General features: G+C 28.6%; 3 protein-coding genes and 1 non-coding gene across 4 annotated transcripts; 1 reads left to right on the forward strand and 3 right to left on the reverse strand.

The window, feature by feature from the left end:
• Window positions 1–612: 612 nt before the first annotated feature.
• LOC132918755 (5S ribosomal RNA) lies at window positions 613–731 on the reverse strand. Its single transcript, XR_009660552.1, has one exon. It is a non-coding gene; the product is annotated as a 5S ribosomal RNA (ribosomal RNA).
• A 5,221-nt stretch (window positions 732–5,952) lies between these two features.
• LOC132924107 (kelch domain-containing protein 3) lies at window positions 5,953–11,791 on the forward strand. Its single transcript, XM_060988212.1, has 7 exons — window positions 5,953–7,033; window positions 7,122–7,286; window positions 10,277–10,464; window positions 10,540–10,753; window positions 10,819–11,127; window positions 11,209–11,308; window positions 11,425–11,791. Exons 1-7 carry the CDS (start codon window positions 6,883–6,885, stop codon window positions 11,516–11,518), a joined length of 1,221 nt encoding a protein of 406 aa, XP_060844195.1. The 5' UTR covers window positions 5,953–6,882; the 3' UTR covers window positions 11,519–11,791.
• Window positions 11,792–12,394: 603 nt separating this feature from the next.
• LOC132924098 (protein croquemort-like) lies at window positions 12,395–16,265 on the reverse strand. Its single transcript, XM_060988203.1, has 9 exons — window positions 15,807–16,265; window positions 15,302–15,455; window positions 14,985–15,145; window positions 14,677–14,818; window positions 14,398–14,616; window positions 14,122–14,336; window positions 13,476–13,752; window positions 13,323–13,396; window positions 12,395–13,258 (listed from the first exon to the last, which is right to left on the reverse strand). Exons 1-9 carry the CDS (start codon window positions 15,854–15,856, stop codon window positions 13,027–13,029), a joined length of 1,524 nt encoding a protein of 507 aa, XP_060844186.1. The 5' UTR covers window positions 15,857–16,265; the 3' UTR covers window positions 12,395–13,026.
• Window positions 16,266–22,638: 6,373 nt separating this feature from the next.
• On the reverse strand, window positions 22,639–23,236 carry LOC132932094 (uncharacterized). Its single transcript, XM_060998310.1, has 2 exons — window positions 23,049–23,236; window positions 22,639–22,784 (listed from the first exon to the last, which is right to left on the reverse strand). The coding sequence occupies exons 1-2, from the start codon at window positions 23,206–23,208 to the stop codon at window positions 22,693–22,695; spliced, it is 252 nt and encodes an 83-aa protein (XP_060854293.1). The 5' UTR covers window positions 23,209–23,236; the 3' UTR covers window positions 22,639–22,692.
• Between the last annotated feature and the right edge of the window lie 200 nt (window positions 23,237–23,436).

Here is a 23,436-nt window from a genome sequence, read left to right on the forward strand (position 1 = left end):
GTTATACCTATATAAACTACCTTGGCATATTACGCTTATATACCAAATTAAAGAAATATAACATTTAAATGTACATTTAGAGTATTTAGACCAATGGTTTTCATGCTGTATAATGTATAGTATAATATAACGTTTATAAGGTATGCACGTCTCTAGGCGTTCACTGTTTTTTTAAACAGCAACAGTTCGCTAACCAAAATATGTTGTCGATTTTAAAGTTTTTTAATAAAATAATTTTATTTTAATTATTTCATTTTCATATTATGTTATTACTTAATACTTATTATCTATAGTAATTATTGGCTATTGCTAATTAAGAATCTATATTTATCTACATATTATTATGATTTTTCTTGCGTTGAGGACTTCTAGTTTTTAACTAGACTTCTAGATTATTTTTCAACTTGTACGCAGTTATAAGTTAAATATATATATTATGTATTTGAACCTAGAAAAGTTCCTTATGGTTTAAGGATTTATAGGTTTAGGTTAGGTAAAATTATTTTTATATTGTGTAATTAAAAAATTTAAAAGATAAACTTGACAAAGATATCTTAATATTTTTAAGTTAAAATTGGAAATAAATATTGAATTTATTAAAATAAAAAAAAAAGCCAACGGCACGTAGTGTTCCCAAGCGGTCACCCATCCAAGTACTAACTACGCCCGACGTTGCTTTACTTCAGTGATCGGATGAGAACTGGTGTATTCAACGTGGTATGGTCGTTGGCGTTGTGCACGTAGAAAATAATAATAAATAAATACCGTAATCAAATGTTTATATTTTTTGATGATGGTATAAAACAAAAATTGAATTCAGTTAATTTTCAATTTATTAAAAAATACTAAAAAGCAAACACGACACTAAATATAAATGTATAAATTGAGTTTTGATTTTACAGTAAAACATACTTACCTACTTATTTAATGATAATTATTATATACTAACTTAATACTATCGGTACCTATTGCCGGTATTGGTAAAATATTTTGTCCCCGTACCTAAGAGGTACACATTATATTTCTGCTATAAGGGTAAAACTAAAAAGGCAATTCGTCCAAACGCAGACTGCCCCGCTTTCGTGTACAATAATCGACGGTAATTACTAATTATAAATCAATTGTAAATTGTCATAATATAATCATATCGCACAAAAACTAAAAAATGTATAATATAGGTAGTGTATTTAGCGTATTACTAGTGTATCATTTGAACGGTACGAAGATGCACAGTTTATTAGTTTATTTTATTTATTAATACGTTGAAAAACCTGGGATTTAGAATGTTCGTAGAGCAGAGCTGTATTACCGCTTATAGACTAGTTCGATTGTTGAGGCTAAAGCCTATAGAGCGGCAAATTTTAACGGTCGAAACGAAATAGCTTCTTTTTTTTAGGTGATAAATTTATTTCAACCTATGGGCAGTAAAAACCTTAATCCGGCACTGAACTTGTATCACATATATTGATATATTATTTTATATTTTAATTTGTTATTTTGTGCTTTAAGAAAACTGCCTCTGTTGCTCCTGCAGTCCTGCAGTGGTAACTATACCACTGGCTAGTGGCTATAACTCACTTTAAAACGATAATATCAATAAAAACAACATTTCATAAAGTAGTAGACAATTACTTAAGACATGTAAAATTATGATATTATTAAATTGATAGTAAATGATTTTTTAAGTTTAAAGTTATTTTTGTTATTTTAGATTCTGAACGCAGTGATGAATGAATTGATTTTACAATGATGTGTGTTTTATTAATTTTACTTTCTTGATTTTTAATCAAGTATGGTATCTGAAACGAAAAAAGTCTGGAATTTTAAAACTTCAAGAATTTTTATTAAATAAGAAAATGATAAAAATGTAACTCATTTGTAATGAGTAGGTAGATTCTTAAGGTAGATAATTAAGCTAGTTAGCTTTAGCCTTTAACATAAAATATTATTGAGATAAATCCGATATCACACCCAAGCGGTATAACAATTTGAATCCACAAAATTTTCGGTGTGAACAGTCCTAAAATTTCTATTTTTTAAATTTTCTCCAAAACTATTATAGCTAAAAAGTTGGTTGATAGCTCATTAAAAAGGGATTATCAAGTAGATACAAAATGTGCAATTAAAAATTTTTAAAAAAAATTAAATTATTCACAGTTAATTCACATTTTATTGGGTATTTTTTTATGTTTTTAAGCTTTATAGTTTTGTAGTGAGTCAACGATTGAAGATAAAGTTCTGAAAATCTTCACTGCACTTCTCCTAGCCAATGTGAATCTAACAAGACCCCAAACAACAAAATCCGCTCTCCGGTTTCAAATATCTATCTCACTAAATGAAAATGAAAATAAAATATCATATTGCATACAATTAAAAAATGTCTAAAAATTGAAAATCAAGAAAGTGTACATGCCGATCTCTGCAGACTTGACAAGCGTTTTTTTTTATTTTTGTATCTGTCATCACGTTTTGGAGTACGGGAAAACGGGAATTTTTACGCATAACCAGTTTTCGACAAAATCAGTTTTCGATTTTTCTAAATTTTTTTTCTTAAATGCCGATAAAAAAAATTTGGCTTGCTTTCAAAAAAATCTTTAAAATGTAATATAAGGTTTATTGTAAGTTGTACTTATCGTAGTAAAAAAAAAATCAAAAATCGTTAGTCACAATTTTTGTTGATGAGCATTTAAAGTTCAAATGTTAACGAAATATGTCAAAATCCCGCGAAAATTTGCAAAGAATTTTGAAGTTGAGAATTCGTAACATTTTTGTGATTTATACCTAAGGTTAAAAATCCCAATACAAGGTTCTCCATAACTTTGTCTTCAAATAACTGTAAAAAAAAAAACTCCAGCGACAATATAGAAAAAAATTTATAAGCGTATGAAATTTATTTTTTTACGAAATCAAGTAAAATAACGATATATTATACAATTTAAATATAGGTAATAATATAATATATCCTATTTATTATCCTAGACTGACAAATCATCTCCGTTCAGAATTGTTTTTCGTATAAAATGATTGAATGATACCTGTCATTAGTGTCATTGCATTCAAATTTAACACATCCATTATAATATAGTGACCTACTCTCCATTTCTACTATACAGCAGAGCGATATCCACTTTTTTTTTTATGATATATTTTAGTTATATTTATGCTAATAAAGTAATTAATCAAACATTATATGAATTGGTATTTTTTTGATAATAAATTTATTTATTTTTACAAGTATAATATAAATTTTAACAATGTAGTAAAATATTATACAAAACAAGTATATTAGGTATATATATATATGTAATATATATTAATACGCCCTACATGTTGAAGTTATTGTGGGAGCCTAACCCACTAGGGGTGGCAAAGCTCAGAACGAACGTTATAAGGATGGACATTGCTGGTCCCGTACGTCATAGTGACAACAGGGAGAGGGTGGCGAGGCTCATCGCATATGTAATAGGAATTGTCGGAAGGAGGGGCACTGGGGGTCACGTACGTCATAGTGACGGTGGAGAGAGTGTGGCGAGGCACAGCATCACATATTATGTCATTGTCATCTGCCTCCGGGTCTGTTCTTTCAGTTCTTTGTTTTGCCTGCAACTAACTTTCATTTTTTCTTTTAATTTTAAAAGCTTTTTCCGGGTGCGGGTTTGCTGCGCCTCCGTCCTAACCGTTAGCACCACTGGTTTGCATGGTGCGTGTACTTGTACCGGCGACTCCCCAGGCGAAATCCTGGTAGTCGCCTGCAGTACTTCCCCTTCCATTTATACCAACGGTGCTGGTTCGGCCGGAGGTGTAGTGTTCTCTTCTGACGGCTCTACGATCTTCTTTGTGTCTGCAAAGGACAGTTAGTATGAAATTGTATTTATTAAAAATAGAATGCTATGACGAAAAAAATTATCATAGCTGCTGTTCGTTGCAGTGTTAAACTACCAAAATACACGCGCGCGTTCAATGCGTATTTTTTTTCTTTTGTACTGTCGATCGAAACCCGTTCATATACAGTTAACAGTAAATGTCATAACACTCATAACTCATAATCATATTCATAACGAGAAAAAAAAATATCAAGGCGAATGATAAGAAAAATTTTAAGCTTACTAAAACTTCTTTCACAACTAGCAGTTGTTACTGGAATAGTGAGAAATATTCTTAACGCTATTTCTATGTTAGGATAAATATCTTGTAAGTTTTGTTTATGAATAAATTTTAATAAATCAATCGGTGCAGCCATTTTGAAATTGGTCATCAATGCAGAAGCCTGGTGTTTAAAACATTCCATTTCAGAGCATAGCTCGAATCCATTGAGATCCTTGTCGTATTTGATTGCTAAATCGTTAGTCCATTTTTTAATTTCATCAAAATCCATTGACAATAGCTTTACTATGGCAATGTGATTCCCGCATCGTACTATGCATTGTAATACGCACTATCGTCACTTTTAAAAATAAAATTATTGATATAATATAGACGACAAATAATATATTTATATAATAATATATTTTATAGACGGGCCACGGGCGATCCGATAACGATAAGCTCGATGTTCATTGTTCACACACACACACAAGCACGCACCGTTCCATCTAGTAAAAAACGAATTTAACGATAAACAAGATAAACAAAATCATACACATTTCAAAATGTATAGCCGTATAGGTAATATAGAAATGTCGTTTTGAAAGTAGAATAAAAATAAGTACCAATTTTAAAGCATAAATTTGTGCCCCTTCATAATTTGCGCCCCTGGCGTAGGCACAGTTCGCCATACCCTTGCTACGCCACTGAGTCCTGTGGCGGAAGAGCAGGGCTGAAGGGACAGCTGCCTAGGGCCCCGCGCCTTTCGTGGCATTTGTATGTCCATAATTTTGTTTTTCAAATTAAAAATACAAGTTCCGTCTGCAGTGGCTTATTGGTGCACACTGCACGATCCAAAAAAAATTTAACTAAATATTACTTATTTTGCTTATATACTCTATTGAGACATTTTTCATATTAAAATAAAAATCAAATAAATAATTTATATCAAATGTTTAGGTATTAAGTATAATTAATAATTAAAAGTAGAAGTTTTTTATGTTTTGTAATTTTTAATGTTGTAACATAAAAAATAAATCTTTCTTGTCTAAAAAAATAGGTCTCACGATTTAAAAATGTCTTGTGCCCCCTCGACTCCAAATTCTGAACACGCCTATGGATAAATGATTATGACATAGGTAAGTAGGAATGAGTACGCCAAAGTTGTATATATTATTTATACTATATAATAATATAATATAATTTTAATACGCTAAAAATGTTAAAATATTGTTTACAAAGAAAACGTACTCGTACTCCTCCATAATTTAAGCACTATTATGCATCTGCATCAAAACGGAAATGATGTTGAGACCTTCTGAACGATTATTTATTCGGCTCAATACCTAGCCGGTAGGCTACCTCGAAGTTCTATTAGTGGATACATTTTTCGCACAGGTCTACAGTCACTATTAACAGTATTATCCATACATTAATTATGCTTTTAGTAACGAATATAGTTATGTTCAAGGCCGTAACTGAAAAAAAATTTCTGGAGGGGTTCAACATTATTTTTAATATAGATACGAGATACCTACTGACAATTTGTAATAAACTATATACTCACCACTAAAATGTTTCTACTTTTAAAAATTTCCGGTGGGGGGGTCCGAACCCCTAGACCTTCCTACCAGTTACGGCCTTGGGTATGTTTAGAGATTGTTTTAAATAATAATAATAATAAAAAAAATATTTCTGCGTACCTTGTTAGTGGTTACATAATAATATAATCTATTATTATTAAAATAGGCCTAAACTATAATAATATGATCTGACACTGTGGTTAATTCTTTCACAGTCAATAGTTATTGAGTTATTCAGTATTATTCCCCACCCGTTGAAAATAATTTTATTATAATTGTTAATTCACCCATACCGGTTGTTTATACGTCAACGTCATCACCTATCGGGAATATCAATATCAATTTTTTTTTTTCATAACTGATTTTGGACAATTGAATTGAGATTAATTATTATTATTATTTCGAGTTTCGACAACTTTCCCGTTCACCGCTCACTGTGACCGTCGCCTATGGTGCCTGGGCCCGTGGGCTCGGGCGCCTGCGGTACTCGGTAATGCGGTCTAAACACTAAACAGTATACAGTAAACTCTATAGCTGACGACCGAATGTGATACAGGCCACAGACATTGAGACATTACCTAGCGAGTAACGATAAAAAGGACTGCGACAGACCGCAGGATCGACACACTTATAGTTCATTCTTTGTTATTATTTAAATATTATTGTTGTCTTGTTGTTATTATTATTATCATCATCGTCTTTTATTACCGTCTTTATCATTGGCCGTTGTTGATTATTTGTTTATATCGCAGCTTATCGTACGTCGCGACCGTCGCGTACTTGCATCCCGACAACGGCGGCAGGTACCTGACAGAATCGACTGTAGTCGAACTTACGCAGTAAGTTATATACGCCGAAAAGACTGTAATCTTGTGCGGTCACTGTAATGGTGTAATCGTTAACCAGTGCTCTGTAGTTTGTACCTGTTTTCGCACGTCATAGGTATATCAACTTCCCGTTTCGTTTGGTCTGAGTGTGTGACCTGCCGTCGCAAATCGTTCTCGAATTCTCGTTCAGTCGCGACCGACTTTCTTAACGTCCGTGTAATCATAAGAAGGTGTAAAAAAAAAAAGATTCCTATTCATAGGTACGAAGCACAATATTATTCGAGTTCGCCATCCGTGTCGCCCGCGTATCGCATCCGTCAGTCTCCTTGAACGTAAGAATCCAGTGGTGTGTCGACGGATTCCATTAGTTGGACGATACCACGCACACCATGTACTGGACTGTTCACATGTATGGTGGTCCTCGACGGGTTAACCACGCAGCCGTCGCGATCGGCACAAGCATTTTCACATTTGGCGGTTACTGCAGCGGTGTAGACTACAAAAGTTTTAAGCCAATAGACATACACGTACTAGACACAGGTAAAATGTTTTAGATGTTTAGTCTAGTGCTCCTACGACCCAGACTATACTTAGTGTACCTAATATATTACTGGTTTTGTAATTTCAGAGAAATTGAAATGGTGGAAACTGGAGCTAAATGATGATCAAGATTGCAAATGTGTTCCGTTTCAGAGGTATGGCCATACAGCCGTTGCTCTTGGATCTAATATTTACCTGTGGGGTGGACGTAATGACAATGAAGTTTGCAACACTCTGTACTGTTTCAACACAAGTAATTGATTGTTTGTTTTAAATCTTTATAAAAGGAAAAACAAATATTGGTTGACCAAATATTATAGTTATATAGGTAGGTACCTAAATTAAATTACAATTATATTTTTCTTAATTATTAAAAACATTTTAAGAGCATATGTTGTTTCCCTATTTTACTAGCTGTTCTAATTTAATGTTGTTAACTTAAATATTAGATGAATTGGCCTATTGTTAAACATAAAAGTAAGATTATTATCTGAGTAATCTCATTGGTGTTTTACGGTGTTTAGATTTTTGATCAACTACCTATGTTTAATATTAATAATTATTTAATAATACTCATAACACACAAATGTGGTATGATGTATATTTGAAAGACAGATAATATGCAGGTGTAATATCTTCTTAAGACCTATGATTTTATGTACCTATCAAATAAATAAGAGTTTCTATAATTTTTAGAAGTTATATATACAATACAGGGTGTCTCATGAGGATTTACCCATTAATATAACTCCTGAAATAATAGAAATATCATAATTCTGGTTTTTTAATAGGAGGATCCACAGGGACAAAAAAAATTGAAGATGGCCATTTTATAGAGTTCATTTATTTTTGAAAATATTGACGTTTCAACATATAATAAATTTCATTAATCTCCTGATATTTAATACTTTTTCTAGTTTCGAAAAAACTGCAAATTATTTTAATAAAATAGAGGTTTTATATCAAACATGTAACCCGTGTGCTCATATGGCCGCCGGTGAACGCTCTCAGTATGAAACTAGAAAAAATATTAAAGATCAGGATATTAATGAAATTAAAATGTTGAAACGTCAATATTTTCAGAAAAATGAACTCTACAAAATTGCTATCTTCAATTTTTTTGAATATAATTAAATAAAAAAATATATTTTTTTAACTTTTTTACTAAAACATAAAATATTTGTTGTTCTTGTCCCTATGAATCTTATTAAAAAACCAGAATTATGATATATTTATTATTTCAGGAGATATTGCAATGGGTAAATCCTCACAGGACACTGTATATTAAAATGAAATCAGAAAGGTTAATTTAAAGGTGCTATGTTAATTAAAAAAAATCATACATATTTTACAATGCATTCATCTTAAAATCATAATACTTCACTTACAAAGGTATTGTTATTAAAATTATTTATTCACTACTAAAATCATTAAATAAATATGAATATATTAATAGTTGAACTGATGTATAAGTTAAGACAAGATAAATAGTTCATTATTAATTAATAAATTAGTTAATAGAACTAAAATACAATTTAAATTTTGATGTTAATAATAATTTTTTCTATAAACAAACCAGTCTTTTAGAATAGAATTTTAATACCTTTTATGTTTACATTTATCATTTATAAATACTAGCATTGATTATAGAATAGATCTATTCTATAATCAATGATATTAGGTTTAAATCTTTGTTAAAATAATATATATATATATATATATATATATGTATATACCACTTATACCAGATTCTTTCTCTTGGCTGTTGATCAAAAAAAGTATTTTCCTCTGGTACAAAATCTATAAATAAGTGTATAATAGCTTAGTTAAGTTTAATATTAATTATTGAAATACTATTGAATGATAAATTAAAAATTAAAAGAGTAAATAAACAAAAATCCATAAAATATATAATAAAAATATCAAAAAATAATTAATTGTATACTATGTCCCCCAGAAAACAGGGTCACTTTATCACTCATTACCCTGTGAATATTTTTTAATTCGGTTTGCGATACGTTAAACTAGACTAATGGATCATAAACTTCTATGACTTACAATTTTTTTAACTCATATATTTTGTGCATGCGCAACACAACTTCATTTTTTTTAAATGGTAACTCCCTATTATTAATTTCATTTTCAAATTAATCAATTTTTTTCAAGCAATTTTGATCTAAAAGCATGTATTCTAACCCAAAATTGGCAAAGTTAGAGCTAGTTATAATTTAAAAAAAATAAATTAAATAAATTTTTTTTTTTTTAGTTTACGTATTTTTTTGTTCTAAACACCATTTGATACATTATACATTAATTATTAGAGTAATAAATTATTACTATCTATGAATTAGAATATACATTTGCTATAATTTCAGAGCCCTGGCCATCATAGATACCAATCTCATTTTGCCAAAATAGTTAATATAATCTTTTTCATCACTAATCAATCATCATATTTATTGTAAATACTAAATAGTATCATATGTTTAATATTTATCTGCTTATAGATTAAATCAATATACCCAATAAAATAAAAATTCATTATACTGAATGACAAGTATTAAATAATTCTGATTTACAGCTAGGCACTACAAATAATTTTCTTAATTTCACTTTAAAATACATTTTTAAATTTATGCAAACATGTGATTATAAACTAAAAATGTATAATGTCACAATAATGTTTGAGTAAAGCATCTAGTATTTTTCTTTTTTTTTAATTCACTTGGAAACATAAGTGTACTATAAACATGTTATATGTTTGTAAAATAACATCTTTAATTTTTAATGCTATCTTAATGAAATTTAGTTTATAGATAAATTAAAATGTAAATAATAGTATACCAGAAAATTTAGGAATTTAAGAATATTAAAAGTATATTTTAGTATATTTATTGAAATATCAAGAATATTTTAGATTTCTATTTTTGGAATTTAAAATGTGTTGTATCATAGTGCAAATTCAGAGTTATAATTATGAATACAGCTAAGATTTTAATATCCAAACAGTCATAAAAATTCTTAAAATTTAATTAGTTACTGTAAATATAATATTTTTGGGCTTTAAATTATCTATTAATATTTAAAGTTATATTATTTATATTTTTTTTTGGAATAATAATATTTAAAATCAAATCAGAGCTATGTAAGTAGTTAATGTTAGATCTGTTCTTGGTTTTCAATTACTTTTTTCCCTCTAAACTTGTTTGAAATGATTCTTATACAATAAATTTTTAAATTTAGTAACTCTAAAATGGACAAAACCAACTGTATATGGAAATGTACCAGTGCCAAGAGATGGTCATTCAGCATGCATCATTCAAAATTGCATGTATATATTTGGTGGATTTCAAGAACACCCAAGTCTATTTGCTTCAGATCTATATATGTTGAACTTTCACTCCATGGTATGGAGTATAGTTAAAACAAAGGTATTATTTGATTACACAATTGTATCTTCTTCTTAGGTAAGCTAATAACAATTTTTGTACATTTATTTTACATAGGGACATCCTCCATCCTATCGAGATTTTCATACTGCAACCGCTATTGATAATAAAATGTATATATTTGGTGGCCGTGGTGATTGGCACGCACCAAGACAAACTGAAAAAGATAAATATTGTTCCAATATTTATTATTTAGATACCTCTACAAAAAAGTGGATACGTCCAAAAATTCATGGCACTAAACCTATAGCACGGCGCAGCCATTCTGCATGTATGCCAAAACAATTTACTAAAAATTTGATAATGTTACTAATGTATGTATTGTATTGGTTACAGTTGTGTATAATGGCTTTTTATATATCTTCGGTGGCTTTAACAAAAACAAGGACTTACATTTTCATGACATAAATCGATATGATCCAGTTAGTTCTACTTGGATGAAAATATTACCAAAGGGCACACCTCCATGTGCTAGGAGAAGACAGATTTGTCAAGTAGTCAATGACAGAGTGTTTATATCTGGTGGTACTAGTCCGCTTTTTCCCACACCAACAATACCTGCGAGACTGCGGGAATACGATCTGGGTGATATAATCTATAATGTGGATCTCAAGGATCATGATGACCTTCATGTTTTAGATCTGAGTAAGATATTTAATTTTTTTATGACTAGATACATATTTGACCTTCGAAAACAATTTATTGTATTTCATTATTTTTTCATAGAGCCTAGTCTAAAAAATATATGTATGGTGAATGTGTGGGAGAATATGGAAGAAATGAAAATTGATAATATAGATGACCTACACATTCCGTTATCATTAAAGTAAATAAATTTATCACCATTTGGTTGCTATTAATTGTTATATATTAGTTTATAATCAAATTGTTAAAGTTGAGTTAAAATTTTTATGTATAATTGTAACTCATAACTATTTTTAGACGTGATCTGGCTGCCTTTGATCCTTTTGAAATTATGGATACAGAGAGCAACATGATGCAGTCTTATGAAGAAAATTTTCCTGTTCTTTCATAGTAAATGTTCAACAAATAACCAAAATAGAGACAGAAAATGCACTACTCACAGTATTTTTTAAACATTGTTATTTTAAATATAAAATCCAACATTTAATAATAGTAAATTATTGTTAAAACAAATAACAAAGTATTTAGTTTTTCATCTAACAAAATGCGTATTTCTTTGACCATGTCATGTTTTAATTTATATAAATTTTATATTGTTATTTGTTATAGATATGTTATTTAAGGTTTAGATACTATTTTACTAATATAATATAATTATTTATTACATTTGTTACTTTTGGATTCATATCAATTAGGCAACTATTATTCTTTTCCAAAAATATTATTGTTTGCTCAAACATTAACCATTTGATGACTACATTTTTTTCAAATGGTGAGTTCAGAGAGTGAATTCTTTTTAATAAAATAATTGCAGAAATATCTGTCCAAATTTTTTATTTTTAAATAGGTAACAGAATGAAGTACATATTTGATTTTAATTTTTAACTAAATTATTGATAAAATGAATATAGATAGTATACAATAGAATTTTAGATCTTCTAAGATTGTGGTATACATTACAATTGGAATAGAATCAACGTGTATGGAATTACTAAAATATCAGTGTTATTCTTCTACATGGGACACTTATTTGATGACAGATATATCCATAACTGCTCGTCAACGAGTTATCATATTTCAATATTAACAGAAAATATTGAAACTTTATAAATCATATTAAAATAATACATTAAATTCAATGTTTTGTTATTGAATACTAATTAAAAAGTAGGTACTTCATTCATTATTATTTACTATTTATAACCTGGAAATATTGTATTAGTTTGTTTACCTGTGATAAAAACCAAAATTAAAAACAAACAACACATTTAATCAAAAATAAATTTAATATTGCATAACAAATAATAATTGTACATTAATTCTAAGGATTGGCAGTAATTTTGCATAATATGAAATTTAAAAATTTAACCTTAACATACACATTATTATAATTCAAAATATTTTTTTTTATACTTCTTACTATTTAATGGCTTTAAGTTGATTTTTTCTGTCATTGCCTTATTTATGTAGATTGGCTATTTTCTTTTATTATTATTAATTTTTAGTCTGATATAAAATTTGCACATTTTATAAATTACATGTTACCATTAAACAAAAATTAAAAAAGGATGCTCACAATAGCTAGGTAATAAAAAATGGTATTTAAATTAGTAATAATATAAAGAAAAAGTACATACTGTTCTTAAAAACAATCTATAAGATAATAGGCAAATTATATAATTTAAAAATGTGATTAAGTAAAGTATAAAAAGAACAACCTATAGTCCATTAGATTATGTCATATTATTAATTTATCAATAATTAAGGATATAATAAAATTTAAAATTATTTAATATGGCCATGTTAAAAATGGTAATATCTCTGTAAAGTGATGTTTTTAGTTTAATATATTTCTTTTAGGAATTTGAGATCATCACAAAACAAAATTTTCGATCCTTATTACAAGGGATCCAAGATGGTGAAAGATTCATTTTTTCTGCTCACCCATAGGTAAGTGCTAACGACTAGCATTATACATCCAGCTAATGCCAATACAAGCCATACATAAGGAATAAAAATTGGTAATACATTTGTAACAATCAACAACTGGTCTGACATGTTGCGTGGAATTTCAAAACTTTCAGAAAACCAAAACACAGGTAAATAGATTTTTGGCATATTTTTCAAAACTCTATAAACAATTTAAATTAGAATAAGTATATATTGTATTAAAAATTAAAAGAAAATGTAATTACTTTAAGTCCTTGATAGGCTTTACTTTGACATTAAATTGAATTCTAGCATCAACTTTGAGAGGTATTGAATAATCCTATAACAAATATGTTATTATTAATTGTATATACTTAATAATAATATCTAATTATATAATTATAAAAATGTTTACTTACATTTTCTAAAATCATTTTGAATTCATGCAAAGTTCGATTGGGATTCATACCAATAACTGACTGTCTGTATGATTTATCAGCTAAATAGAAATGTGGGAATGATATAAATATAGGAAGTGAATTATCTCCACATAAACTTAATGGCCGTACACCAGGTAACAGACATCCAGATGGTGGACAATAACAAGTATTGTTAAAAACATCAGATCCCGCAACGAATTCAATTCCTTTCATACCATTAATAAATGTATAGTTGTTGTTTAACATAGTAATTGCACTAAAAATTATTAAAATCTATTAAAAACATTTTTATATAACTTAAATTAATTAATATTTTAAAACTACAATGATTTCATATTTACAAATATTTTTAAATAATAGATTTAGGCTACACATAAAATAAAAACAAAAAATGTAATCTAAAAGACCAATTTTTTAAGATACTTTTAAAAATTTGGTTAACATAGTAATTTTTTTTATTATGGATATAATTTATTAAGGCAATGATAAAGATGTATGATAAAGCTACAATTTTTTTAATATACTTACAAAACTGATTTAGCTGATAAATTATCATTGTAATATTTTTAATTTTTAATTGGAACAAATAATTGATTTAGAATTTATAATTTAGACATTATTTTACCTGCAAATACCAGGTATATAAATTGACATGTTTGGTTGCATAGCAGTGTGTTCAGGCCATAGATCACCTGCAGAGGCATTTGAATAACTACAATCTTTCTTGAACACATTCAACTTGGTGTTATAATTGACTGAATGCACTAGCCCAACATTTTCAATGTTATTTTTTCCAGTAAACATATTAATTAAGCCATCTGAAGAAGTAGACATATTCATCTGTAAAGTTGTTTAGTTATTAATTAAAAAATACATGCAAATTATTGATAATATATATTACACCATACAACCATCCCACTTTTTTGAATGGTAAGTCAATGGGAAAAAAAGATTTTAGTTTGACTGCAATGTCCACAAGAGGATCGTCGTAACCATCAAAAATTAATTCACCAGCCGTCCTTGTTACATATGGCTTGTTAATGTTTGATAGTTTCAAATAGTAGTTTGTAAGAACAAATAACCAATTTTTATTGATGGCTTGTAATTTTTCACCCAAAATCTACAAAGTTTTGAACTGATATTATTAAAATTAAAATATTCAATATACCATAAGACTTACGTTAATCACAATATTTATTGTGGTAACCTTGTCGGACAATGAACCATTTGAAAGAGATTGATCAAACTTCCAACTTTTCAACTGCATGTATGTTATTGTATCATTATTGTTGAATGTAATATTGACTTTAGTACGATTTTCTCTGAAATTGCACACGTTTTATTTGCATTATTTGTATAAATACAGTATTGAATAGTTTTAAATATAGTTTTTTATACCTATGTTAATTCATTCAATTTCTTTTATTAATTATTTGTATAAATAATTCAAAGTTTAATAAAATGTAATAAAATATTTATATTTCGTACTTGAAAACATATGGTCCTAGCTGTTGCAATATTGGTAAATCCCCTGTCTGTAGCGTAGTTTCTGGATTTGTCCAGTTGAACAAATATATGCTCATGTACAATGGTGCTGGAATTTGTTTCCAATATTGATAAGTTAGAGTATTGTTTTCTAATTCGAGTTTCTGTAAAATAAAATTAGTCAACTATTATTGTATAATATTATGCATTTTTAGCATTGTTTGTAAGAAAACATATTTTATAGAAAAAGTGAGATTTAAATTAACTAAATAGAGGTAGTAGATACCTCAAAACATATACTTATTATAATTACACATTACATTTTTCATTATGTTGTTAAATATCTGTGGCCACAAATCAGCCATGATAATTCCTGTAAATAGAAACAGAATACCAAACAATGATAGAAAAAGTTGACACCAGAAACCACGACATTTTGAATCTTTATGCTCATCCCTAGCGGTTATCAACCTTCTGAAAATAAAATACAAATTGTTAAGATTAAAATGGAAATCACAATGAATTATGATAATTTTACTTAATACGTGTAAATTATAAACAATACTTACAGAAGAGTAAATAATCAGTAATAATTCTGATTATTTACTATAATAATATTTATATTACCTACTTCTGATACATTTTTGAGACTTGAAAAAATTACATTTTATAAGATACTTATGTTGTTAATATTGCTCAATCATGAGCTTCTAGTTAAAGCATTGTTAAAGATAATTAGGTAGATCGTAGATGTATGTTTAAAATGTTTACAATAAGCTTGGAATCAACCCCAACAATTGTTACGGTGGGATATTATTTACTTACTCTGTTTCTTCTATGTCGTGACTCATTGTCAGATGGTAGAGTTTCACCATTAGCTGACGAACTGTAATTGGCAATTGCAATATATAATTTATATTTATGTAATTTCTCTAAATCACATCGTAAACCGAGTAAATTATACAAAACTCGAACGACAATCTTTAAAGACGTAGAGAAGAAGAACGACGACAATGACGTACTTGTAACACTACACTGACGACTATTATTGCGCTTTTGGTTTAAAGTCTAATCGAACAATTAAGTAATAACAGTGAAAAACGTAAGCGTTATCGTCTCACATGGTCAATATCTATCGTACAATCTGTGTTTTTATGTACCTATTGATATTATTATTTAAGTCTTAACGAGTAACAACGAACGAATAAAATGTATTCCCATCTAACTCTGTCATTGTAAATGGTCTGAATAATACTATAATATATTTATAATTTTATATATAATAAAAAATTGCACAATGTGTATTATTGTATAATATTATGATATCATAACGCTGTTATCTACATTCTACGGAATGATTAGCATACATTAACATACACGTTATTTAATATTTTTACATGTTATTATTCAGACATTTTTTAATTCAAGGCTCTCTAGCACAGACCAAGATAATAATATCATCATAATCGAATAATAAAGATAATAAATGGAAACATTGGAAATGTCTAATGGCATTTACAGGAAGTTAATATTATTGTCTATATTATAGTCGTGCCGCCTTGGTGACTGGCGAGTACGTGAGTACGTCCTACAACGGAACTATGTCCCAATCGTGGACCATGTTATGGACCCAAATAGTTATTACTGATTAGTCATTAATGACAAATATATACCATAGTCCGTGATACTATGATAACGACGTACGATGTAATAATTATAAATATGTGTCACGCAATAACAACCGGTCTTACGTTTTTAATAATTGATATAATTATAAATTATAATAAATATAATAATATGGTAATGAATATTTTATTATTATACAACATTTACGTCACATACTCATGTGCTATTGTAGTTATACAATGATTATTTATTTTAGAGTGATTTGTATTTGTATTTTTTTTTTTTTTTTTGTAATATGTTGCCAATCAGAGGAACTTTTTTTAAAGATAAAATTACTTTTATCTAAATGAAAATAGATATCGCGATAAAGTAACCTTGGAAATTTAGACCTCGCAAAAATATAACCCTCGGCCTCGAATAAATAACACCCAACGGGTGTACGTATAATGAAACATAAGGATATGATAAAATAATGATTAGGACTATATAGATAATTTGTTAGGAAAGCAGTGGCGTAGCCAGGGGGGCTTAGGGGGCTGCAGCTCACGCTCCCGAAATACTAAAAAGAATTAAAAATTATTTTAATTTTTAATAGTGAAAATCGTTACAAAAATCTAAGTATAATATAAAATATGTATTAATATAATACACATTTTTAACACAAACACAAAATGAATACAATTTCCAAAGACAACGGCGCCAGACGTAATAAGAAGTCCCAACAATGCTCTGTAGGCACAGCTACATAAACAATTACTGTTCTCGACCGGACGGCGCCCGAGGTGGTTAAGGATACCATGGCCAGAAACACGGTCTTAGAAGATATCTTCTAAGACCGTGGCCAGAAAGGTAAAGCGGCGCGTGACCTGCAAGCTCGACAACGGTCGCGCCACTCAAGCGGACGTGACGGAGAAGTCGAGTCGTCGATGCCAACCTGCAACGAGCCGTACGCTCCGCGACGTTCCGCCATGTCTAAGTTGCGGGCCAGCAAGACCCACCGACAACGCGTGTCCAAATCTGTATCCCATGGCAGCCACTCGCAGCGTTATGGCTGTATCAAGTATCTCTGGTGGACCGACGATAACGTCCAAACCTACATGGAGTTGATGGACGCGAGGGAGTTGCAGGATAAACTGCAGAAGCTCTCGCGTAAAACGAAAAGAACAAAGACGATTGACAGGACTTCTGAAAAACACGACCTTACAGTCTCCAGCCTAAAGACCGTCATATTCGGTTAAAGCTGTTAAGTAAACGCAAAACGAAAATCACGCCGGAGCAAAAGACTGGTAAGTCCATCAACCACCGAAACCGCGGAAATAAGAAAGGTATCCTCTACTGTACAGTATAGGTGTCGATAGTGAGTCACAGTTAACGGTATCGTATTTTTGAATTCCATGATTTATATCGTTCTGTACGAAAAACCATTCTGAACGGAGATATCTGAACAGTCAAGTCAACCTATAATATTATTTCATGTAAAAATATAGGCAATAGCTGAATAGCTTAAAATTATTCTACATAATATTATTAATATTTTGAAAATTGTCATTGTGTATATCTTACATATATAAAAATGGATGTTGGTATATCCATCCTACATTAACATAGACTCAGGAACTATTAGAACGATTTTTCACGGTTTGTTTGCAAAATGGTTCGCGTTGTCCGGAAAACGTTTATAGCCATTGTAATGTTCTTCAATAGCCCTTTGCGATTCTCAAAAAATGGTTTTTTACGAACCTATTAAAATAAATATAAACATAATTATCTTGTTGATTTGTAGGTTACCTTGGTAACATTGATGACAAAAAAAACGATTATTAATAATTATTATTATAAGAAATAAAAATTTAAATGAATATATATATATATAGATGCTATTTGTACCACAGCAAAATACAACTAATCTAAATAGGCGCCTCATTTCGTTTGGAATTATTGTTTATACACTCGGGGATAGGTTAGGTTAGCATTAGACAACAATATTGAACACTGATGCATTTTTACGCGCAATAAACTACACGGGAACATACAGCTAATAAAATAAATAATAATATTCATAAAAGTAACTCCCTACAAAAATATACTTGAACTTTGTCAATATTTAAACTTCTAATTCATTTTTTTTTTTTCTAAAGAATTGGCTTTATTTGAAAAATTACGATCTATACAGTATGTACAATAAGTAATAATATTAATAATTTACAAACAGTTGAAAATGACTATTCACACATTTGCGACACCTCTTACATTTCTAAGTTATAACTTAAGTTATCAAATCTCGGCACCATTTCCTCTTGAGGCGTCTGGTTGGGTTACCTGGAAGTGTTAGAGAAGCTAACTCATTGATTAGTTGATTAGGAGTATCCTGAAGTTTGGCGTGGAAGCGTTTGTAGTAGATAGCAGCTGTGTTGTCGATGGAGGGTAATTTGAGATCGGAGTTTAGAGTCTCGTTTGAAACGAACCAGGGTGCACCAGTGATTACACGAAGAGTGATGTTTTGAAAAGCTTGTATAGTTCTCTTATTCGAGTTCTTAGCGGAACCCCAGATTACAATACCGTATGCCCATATTGGTAGAAGAAGAGTTTTATATAGAATGATTTATATATATATATATCATATAAAATTAAATGTATATATAAAACTTATGTGAAATCTTTCGTTTTATTTTTAAGGTTTTAGATCCAAGGAAATTTATTTATCGAAAACAATTGAAATAAATACCTAAAGTTATCAATATTTTTTATATGAGTATAAAATCTTGATAATTAGTACAACTAGTACAAGGTTTCTCATAAGTTTTTCTTACCACAGATAAAAATTATCGTAAATATATTCATACTTTATAGTCTCTATTTTTTGTTTATAATAGGCGAAAATGTATTTTCAACAACTGAACTGGTGTTTTGTACTTGGTTCGTCAGATTTTGATAATTTTCTCTAATTTCCAAACCGTCTCCTTTGTCTTCTATAATTTCATGCTGCACGGAACTTTGAACGACTGAAATTTCATTTATTTTTACCATCATTTGCATCAATTTTACAGGGCATTTTTTGTGACATACTGTGTCACATGATACATGAACATTTATAAAGTTTTTTAAACAATTTGATGTTTTTTCATTGTAGACATATTTTTAGCCAAAACAAATGTGTCCCTTGTATCAATTTTTTAACGATTGTACTAACGCGAACAAATTATTTAAATTCAACGAGACAACGAATGAATACTACAATAGGTAATGGTTTTAGAAAATAAATATTAACTGAATGCTTCCTGCTTGAATAATTACACGGGTTGTCAATAGTTTCACGCAAATAACGTCAGTAATTATTCATAATTCAGTCGAACATTTTTTTTTTTAATTTTATAAAATGAACTCCATATTCCGCTTTTTATTTGATAATTATTCTGTGCTGCAGGGGTGGATTTATGTATGTGGTGGCCCCTTAGCGGAATGCATTGGTGGCCCTTTTACATAAACAAGGCAGAAATATATTTTTTTACTTATTAAATAACATTTATTATCATATTTATTAGAAGTACCTAGTAACAATTAACTACTTATTTAATAATAAATAATTATAAAAATAATCAAATCGTGTATAACTAATATAATTAATATCATCATAATATTTTTCTGTATCCTAATTTAAATATAAAATTGTGGGGGCCCCGGATTTGTAGGAGGCCCTGGGCTGCAAGTGCAGCCCACTCAGCCCACTCAGCCCTCTCCTAAATCTGTCCCTACTGAGCTGTATTGTACGATCAACTGAAAAAAGGTGGACAAGTGGATATCACTCTGCTGTATAGTCGTAAAGATGGAGAGTAGGTCACTATAATGGATGTGTTAAATTTGAAAATAATGATATGTATCATTCAATCATTGTATATTTATATACGAAAAACAATTCTGAACGGAGATGATTTGTCAGTCTAGGATAATAAATAGGATATATTATATTATTATACCTATATTTAAATTGTAATATATAGATATTTGGCCACTCTTCCGGATGAATGTATATGGTCTCTGTCGTTTCTGTAGATGTTATAGCCATTTAACTTGAACGTTTCGTGATTTTTTAGGTGGGTTTCTGTAATACAGGCAATGTCTATTTTGTGCCTCGTAAGAAATTCTATAAGTGATGATTTTTATTGATTTGATGCCGTTGGCGTTGCAGTTAACTAAATTAATGTCATTTAAGTTAATTACAGACATTAATTAAGTTTTGAACTTAAATTACATTAATTTAGTTAACTGGAACGCCAACGGCATCAAATCAAAAAAATAAAAATAAATAAATAAATATTAATAATTTTGTTGTTTCTGGAGGATTGTCTTGTGTGCTGGATACTTTTGGAGAAATAAAATGATTTATGTCATATATTTCTAGTATTTACAACAAAATAAATATGGTCAGTATAAAAGCCGTATTAATCATAAGTTTAAATATGCATAAATATCTTTGAACATTGGTATAACACTAACCACAAGTACAGCAGTACGTAAAATAAAAAAAATTAAGCATGTAAATAAGTACTAAAACAATTGTGTACCACCTACTTATAATAAAATATCTGAGTGAAAATGATTTATATTAGCAAATTATTAAAGCCCAGACCAAGTACTATCTATTTTTAATTCTTCTGGTAATTTGGCTACTTTTGAATCTCTAACTGCCAAGAACGAGCTTTGTGCTTATTTAATTCTTTATTTATATTTAGAATAAAATTGAATAATTCTGTATATGGGTGATATGGCGTTAGTTTTATTTTGTTACCTAGGCATAGACCCAAAGGTACTAAGTTAAATTTAAAATTGATTATAAGTAATAGTTATTTTTTAATATCCATAATAAAATACTGTCATATAAACCTTCATTCAAAAATTGTAGTGCTATTCTAAAATATCTGAATATTTAATGGAAGTACCTAGTCCCTTTCCATCTTTCAAATCAAACTCTGTAGGTAATCTGTATACACTGCCTAAAGAGCAAGAAAAACTTATAAATGTAATATAACAGAAATATATCAATAATAAAACGTGAGTTTTCAGCAATTGAAGAAACTCTAAGATAATGTGTTTAAACGATTTTAGGATTATTGGTGTACTTAATTATATCAAATCAAAACAATATTACTTAAGAAATATACATACTAAATATAATTTGGAAAATACAAACATTTATAATTATTAAATATACTATAACACATTACATATGCTACTTAGAGGTGAAATATTAATAAACTGCACAATACCAAATAGCCAAATTCTAATTAATAAAAAAAATATTATATTTTTGTAATTCATCATTATGAGCCAAATTATTTCTTTCCACCTTGAGATATTAAGCAGAGTACTAGAAAATTCCTTTTACCTACTTCTACTAGAGATAAAATCAGTAACGGACTGGGAGAAAAAAAACAGCCCGGGAAAATCATAATTATATATATATATATAATTATTATATGTTTTTGTAAACACAATTTAGCTTTTAAATTTTTAATTAATTGATATAAAACAAAACAAAATAAATTACTATTTGAGATTCTATTTTTAAATTTGTTACAATCAATTGTCAACAAGGATGGACTGGCCGAACACAAGCCGGTCTCGCATTTTAAAATAATCAGAAATCTAGGTTTTTATGTTTAATAATATTACATACTTATTACTTATTAGGTAATATTTTAATTTATAATTTCAGAATAATAATATTAATAAACATATATTTTATACGAGCAGTGGCCCACCGTGAAATTTCCTGGTATTCCGGTCGTAAAGTCTGCCACTGAATAAAATAGTGTCTGAGAATTAGCAATCCTGACCAATATCTTCTAACACATACAATTATCTTACCGAAAAATTCAATTACTAGAACTGTCACTATAATGTCACTATTACTATAATGAAAAAAAATATAAATATTAAAATTAATAGTTAATACTATGTCCATATATAATAATAACCTCATAAGTATTCTAATCGATAACAAAATAAAATAAATACAGTTGACTAATAAAAATAACTAGTACACAAACGTATATTATTATAAATATCAAATTTAATTCTTAATGAGTTAATTATCTTCTATGGCATGGAAATCAAATTGCCAAATACTTTTTATTGCTGCAATACAGCATTCCTTTTTGGCTGCTTTTTTTGTCGATCCTATAAAATATAATAGTTAGACATTAATTGAAATTTTTTTTATACATAAATACCTACTAATCCAACCAAAATTTGTTATATACATTTTTATTTGAATAAACTATTTTGTCAATACATAAAATTAAAACTAATATTAGGCTTTTATTTATGTTATATATGATAAAATGATTATATAAAAAAATCATATGAGAGTTTACATTAAATAGAATTTTTAAATCATTTACAAATAAAATATATAATGTAATATGTTACAAAAAATATTACCTTGTCCAGTGAATGGAACATCGTCTATTACACAGTTTACTTGAAAAAAAAAATTAGTTTTTGAACTAATTATTGTTTCAACAAATTTTACACCAGGCTTCATTTGATTTATTAACTGTATTGGATTACAGTTTTTCGGGTTTTCAGGAAACTTTCTCATGGCTCCAGTCTAAAATAAAAGGGGTTAGGTTAAAAAATTATAATATAATGCATTTAAAAGCCAAGGTAACAAAATATGAAATTGAATTAGTATTAAATTTCTTATTACGCGAGTAATAAAGGGAATAAAATAAGAAATAAAATTTAATTTAATTTATCTATAAAGATACTGCATATTGTTATTAAATTTTCAACCTTAAGAGTTAAGAGGACACAACATCTGTATAAA

This window comes from Rhopalosiphum padi, chromosome 1 (genome assembly GCF_020882245.1).
Source record: "Rhopalosiphum padi isolate XX-2018 chromosome 1, ASM2088224v1, whole genome shotgun sequence".
Lineage (NCBI taxonomy): Eukaryota > Metazoa > Arthropoda > Insecta > Hemiptera > Aphididae > Rhopalosiphum > Rhopalosiphum padi.

Coding starts and splice junctions, on each gene's coding strand:
- LOC132924107 (XM_060988212.1), top strand. CDS start 6,883: ATGTACTGGACTGTTCACATGTATGGTGGTCCTCGACGGGTTAACCAC. Junction 11,128..11,208: donor CCTTCATGTTTTAGATCTGA/GTAAGATATTTA, acceptor ATTTTTTCATAG/AGCCTAGTCTAAAAAATATA. Junction 11,309..11,424: donor CACATTCCGTTATCATTAAA/GTAAATAAATTT, acceptor AACTATTTTTAG/ACGTGATCTGGCTGCCTTTG.
- LOC132924098 (XM_060988203.1), bottom strand. CDS start 15,856: ATGGTGAAACTCTACCATCTGACAATGAGTCACGACATAGAAGAAACA. Junction 14,819..14,984: donor CTAGGACCATATGTTTTCAA/GTACGAAATATA, acceptor GTGCAATTTCAG/AGAAAATCGTACTAAAGTCA. Junction 14,337..14,397: donor AAGTGGGATGGTTGTATGGT/GTAATATATATT, acceptor ACAACTTTACAG/ATGAATATGTCTACTTCTTC.
- LOC132932094 (XM_060998310.1), bottom strand. CDS start 23,208: ATGAGAAAGTTTCCTGAAAACCCGAAAAACTGTAATCCAATACAGTTA. Junction 22,785..23,048: donor TGTTCCATTCACTGGACAAG/GTAATATTTTTT, acceptor TATATTTTATAG/GATCGACAAAAAAAGCAGCC.